This window comes from Pundamilia nyererei, unplaced genomic scaffold (genome assembly GCF_000239375.1).
Source record: "Pundamilia nyererei isolate P.nyererei 1_Seehausen unplaced genomic scaffold, PunNye1.0 scaffold00361, whole genome shotgun sequence".
Taxonomy (NCBI): Eukaryota; Metazoa; Chordata; class Actinopteri; order Cichliformes; family Cichlidae; genus Pundamilia; species Pundamilia nyererei.
This window is the reverse complement of record NW_005187762.1, coordinates 114,057-119,322: the sequence shown is the minus strand read 5'-3', so window position 1 is coordinate 119,322 and position 5,266 is coordinate 114,057. Positions and strand designations below refer to the sequence as shown.

The following is a 5,266-nucleotide window of genomic DNA, read 5'->3' as shown; positions in this document are numbered from 1 at the left end:
TTTGTTTTTTTGTCAGTGATCCAGTAATGGGATACAGTGACAAGATGCCTCATATGGACCACAGGAGACGAGATGGAAGCACGGTGAGTTACAGCAAGTCTCACCTGGCTTAGTCATGTGACACGTTTGGTGATGACTTCCTGAAAAGGTCAAAGTGGGCGTGTCCCAATCCAGGGACTTCATCCTTTGAACGCTTGAAGTCTGAGGCTGTTAACTGGGACGGTCTAGTTTACGATGTGCTGCTCAAGTTGCCTAGAAATCCTTATACTTTCCGCCAGAAGTGTTTTAAACAGCAAAGGAAGGAATGAGAGTAATTTAGTTTTGTATTTAATTAATTTATTTTTTTACTTTTACTGATTTTTTTTATTTTTATTTTTGCCATGTTAAGTATCTTAAGCTGGGATTAGCTGATGTGTTTAACCCTTTAAAGCCGGTCGGAGCGGGCACGCTCCGTTTTGCGTAACTATTTTTAAATCCCGGTAGCTCTGCAACCACGTAAGCTAGCACAATAAATGTTTTTGCATATGAAACCGGAGGAGTTGTACTTACATCTTATGCCATCAGCTTGTCCTCGGTCACGGTTTCCTTCCACATATAGCTTTGCAAGAACTGCATAAAAAGCACTTGCAGCAACAAAAACATGATATTCCAGAAACACGCTTTGCCGATCCGATCAGCCGTTCGTAACACTTCCTACGTCGGAACAGACGTCAGCGCAAACTATCGCATGTCCTCCATTTCCTGCCCAAAACGCGGAAATGTAGTTTTTTACCTTCAGGGCTTTATGAGCCTATACTGTTGTTTTTAAAAGTTATGTTTGACTTTATGCTTTTCTGTGTCGTTTCTGGGATGCTGAGGACTCATGTTGCACTGCTGGAAATAGTTCATTTTGATGCTGTTTTTTTTTTTGCAAATTTGCAGTATAATATTTATTTTAGTTTTTCCTGCAGTATATAAAAAATGGTGTATTTCAAAAACAAAACCATGAAGACACTTAAAATAAATGTCCTGTGGTGGGAAACTATTTTGTGCAACTTTTTTGTATTTACAGTTTTGAGGGATAAGCCTCTTAAATTTCTCTAACTAGAAATATATGTTAAAAAAAACTAAAACGATTTCCAATTTTTTGGAAGTTATTGCACTTTTTTGCAATTTATGTAATTACTATGCACTTAATGCAGACATATTATTAACATTTAGGCTCCAATGGTTGTAGTGATGTATAGCAACTTGAAATGCTCCCACAAATGGCTCCACAGCATGTAAAAATATAATATAAGCTCTGGCGGACTTGGTTCTGTGGTTGGTCTTAAAGGGATAATTAAAACCTTAGAGCAGTGAAACGTGTCCATGTTTCAAATACTGAGCTTCAGTAAAGATTCAGGGCACATATTTCTGTTTCATATCATTTCAAATCTCCATCTCAAAGACAATTTTTACAGTGTCTATATGGAGGTATTGTATATACAAGAGACAAATATTGTTCTTTTAATATATTGGTGTCACTGTGTTTGTCTTATATGACTAAAAGGAAAATTCACAAGCTATAAAAGTTTAATGTAATCGTCCCTTGAAGGACGCCGTCCCTGAACTGGGTCACTGCCAGTGACTTGGGTCTTTTTCTGCTCCACAGGGACCGAGGAGAGGAGCTCTGAACAGGCTGAACGCAGGCGCTCAACACGGGAACAGTCGCTTCGGCTTTCAGAAACAGAACTTACGCAACAGCTCTGCAGGTAAATTTAACAAGATGGCTAAAAGAAATGAAAAGTGACGAGTGGCTGATCCTCCTCACTGCTCATATTCTCAGGGTTTAAGGTCGTCTGACACTGATGGTCATTTCTGTGGTGAATAAATATTGTTTTTAACCAAAACCACTCACCAGCTCTCATGTTAAAAACATATAAGAGAAAAAAAGTTTTCTCTTAAAAAGATCACCTTTTTCCTTCCGTACAGCATGTGTGCTCGTGTTGCTGTCACCAGCAGAAGCTCCTCCTTCTTTAACCCCACCTCTCAGTCTTTATTCTGACTGCCTCCACCTGGAGCTGGTTGTAAAGCTGCTGAAAGGCAGACGTCACAGCCGCGACTCGCTGCTATCTGAGGCTGGCTGTGACACATTTAGTCGGCTTTATTTGGTTTGTCCCCGTTGTGTAACGGACCTTAAGCTCCTCCCCTTCTCCCTGCCTGTCTAAGGCGCTCGGTTAGTGGGATATTCCCTCTGAACTTTACCCTGCTGACACATTTTAATCAAAGGTGGTTTCCTCACCCGCCCACACAGATCAGCTTCCTGGATCTCGTCCAATCCAGTCTTCTCGCCTCGTCTCTTTCCAGTTCGACCAGTTGAATCCTTGTTTTTTTTGTTTTTTTTTTCCCCCCCCCCGTTAGTTTCTTTCCTTTTTTTGTCTGACCTCATCTCTTTCTGTCCCCACCTCCACAGGTCCAAACTGGTGACCGGGCTCCTCGAGTGGTTTCCGTTTGCATTTATAAAACCAGCCGTTCTCGGGCCGACCTGCATCCATGGTAACATGTCGGATGTGAAGAGGCCTCTGCTGTGGCGGTGTTTTTGCGACGGACGCAGCAGACTGAGAGATGAAGTAGAAAAATGTGAAATGCTGATTCGTGCAGCGCTGGTCTGTGTTTGCACCTGTTATGTTGCTTCTTCTCCCTCATAATTTGATTTGAAACCATTTCAAAATGTCTTTGTGTTGTTGGTGAAAGTCTGAGTTTCCTCACGAACAGACTCGTTTTTACCCGTCCCTGAAAGTCTGTTTGTAATGAACGTTTCTGTGTTTTGGTGACAGGTTTTGTTCTTTGTCCTTGTTCTGTGTACACATTTCACGCTGCTCGCCGAGCGGTGCTGAACAAATAAAACGTTTGTTTTTAAATCGTGTCTTTTAAAAGTTACATTTTATTTCTGAGGGAACCCGTACGCAGAAAAACACATTTGAGTCGTTGGGGTTTTGAAAGCGTTCAAACTTGTTGAGAAGGACAAACGAGTTAAACTGTGTGCTCAGCCAGAGTGACATCATTAACCACACTTAGGAACAAACGCTCCTCAGCTCCCAGTCAAAGACGCACCGAGGGTTAGAAGAAAATGGTCCAAATAAATCAGCTTTTTCTCTTCACACATGTTCTGGCATCCATGAAAAATGAGGTTTAGTAAAATCGGCAAACACAGAAATCCTGAAAAATGTGTCAGTGTTGTGTCGACATGTAACAGACAGCAAAGAACCAATTTTAAATGATATCTTTGCTTCTAGCAGCCTGTCACAAAAACGTCGTTTGTTTGGATTTTTTTCCTTGAATGTATTTTTTTAAGCCAAAGATCGATTAACAAACAGAATGCAGAAAAGTACCTGTCGGATTTTGATCCACCCTGCGAGACCATCTGGAAAGCATCTGATTGGTAAAGTCTTCATTTTTAAGCGTGACCCCAAACACAGAACACTGTCAGTCATGGATCAGCCTCCCAAGTGTCCGGACCTCAACATGATCACAAGAACAGAAACATCCAAAGAAGAGCTTTGGATGTTCTTCATTAGCCCGGAGAACTGTTCCTGAACACTACTTACAGAAATACCTGAGAGCGTTCAGGCTGTGGTCATACAAACACTGAGTTTCAGGCTTGTTATAATTGGTATATGTACATATGTACATGGACTATATTTCCAAATAGGTTTACATGTTTCAATAAATCATCTATTTTCCTACTGAAATGTAAAGAAATGAGCGTTGGCTCGAGAATTTGGACGAACGTAATATGAAGTCTGAGTTTGATTATCAATGATAATTATTATTATCGGAATAAACATTTAAAAGAATGTTCTTTAATTCAGTCTTTCGCTGTGCTCTACAGCAGCTTTAACTTGGGACCAGTGTGGTGTGGAAGTTGCCGTGGTTACGCAGACTTAATTTCATTTACAGGTTCAAAAAGACAGTCAAAGCAAATACATCTGGTCTTTGATGGTATAACAAGTTATTTATTTCAAACAATGTGAGAATACATAAAAAAGTAGAGCTGAGGTTTTAGCGCTGAAACATTTACTGAGTAAAACCTGCTCGATGCTCTTCTACGTTACCAACTACTTCTAACTGTATATACACATGTCTACAGTCACATATCACATGACCCCGAGCTCCGGCGCCACAACAAACTGTGTGGCTTAGCGTCGCTGTGAGGTCATGGCGGCGTCACAGTTCAGGCAGCAGCGAAGAGATAATCCGTCTCCAAACGGATCTTTTTAGAGCGCTCGCTTTACATGTGCAGCAGGAGGGGGTCTGTGAGGAGCTCAGACAGAAACGCTCGAGAGCTGCTGGCAGAAAGGCAACGAGGAAGGAGGAGAAGCAAAACAGGTCACCAGAGAGCAGCGTTTAGTGCAAGACCTCACCGGTCACATGGCTCAGTGAACGCTCTTCAGTGGGTTTAACGCCTCAGCACTCAGTGTGTCTGATGAGATTTTGGGAGTTTTCTACATCATCAGTGGGATCCCCCCCCTGAAAACCTAAATAAATAAATACACAATTAATTTTTAGTCAATAAATTACAAAAATGATTTTGAATTGTGGCAAATGACATAATTATGTGTGGCAATTATTTCATGGTTCATGCTTTAAAGGGGAGATGTTCTTTGGGCAGTTTTAGGCAGAGAACCACGTGATCATGAACTCAGGAGATCAGAAAGCTTAGAAGCAATGATGAAAACATATTACAGGTAATCACCGCACCTGGGAGTGCCGCAGGAAAGCTTCTTTCCATGAATCCAGATTTTATGACATTATACTGCTTAAAAGCTCCTTTGTAAACTCTGTCCCTGCCACTCGATGTCAGTGACAAACTCGCAACATTTACAAAAAGTAATCTAAATGTTTTTCTTTCTGCAAATGTGTCGTCTTCAAACACACAGATAAATTCTGCATTTCCTTGTGGACAGTGTGAGTTTCACAGCAGGTGAACTGTAAGAGTGAGATGTTTTTATGTTGTCATTTGTGCTTAGAAATATATAATCGTTTGCATGCTGATCAAAGTCACATCCTTATTAGGTCTGATAAGACTGTGTGAGAGGAAGCAGCCTTGACGTTGTAATTATAGCTGTTGATACCAGACTGTTCTGTTTCTTGATGTGCAAGACTTCACACCTTTACATGTGTATTTGAGATATGACCTATTGCAACTTCCTGTTTTTATAGTTTAGTAAGACGCTTACTTCTACTACTTCTATGTCTATGTATAGTATGGCTGGAAACACACACACACATGCACCTACACACA

At 40.9% G+C, this 5,266-nt stretch overlaps 1 protein-coding gene across 3 annotated transcripts in view; it reads left to right on the top strand.

Annotated features, from left to right (window-relative positions):
• The window catches only part of zgc:112982 (BCLAF1 and THRAP3 family member 3), a 14,343-nt gene extending 11,461 nt beyond the window's left edge, over nucleotides 1-2,882 (top strand). For all 3 annotated transcript variants that reach the window (XM_005752446.1, XM_005752444.1, XM_005752445.1), the window contains 3 exons: nucleotides 17-83; nucleotides 1,634-1,733; nucleotides 2,435-2,882. In XM_005752446.1, coding sequence (XP_005752503.1) covers nucleotides 17-83; nucleotides 1,634-1,733; nucleotides 2,435-2,448 — 181 coding nt within the window. In that variant the 3' untranslated portion in view covers nucleotides 2,449-2,882. The remainder of the gene's footprint in view (nucleotides 1-16; nucleotides 84-1,633; nucleotides 1,734-2,434) is intronic.
• The last annotated feature ends 2,384 nt before the right edge of the window (nucleotides 2,883-5,266 follow it).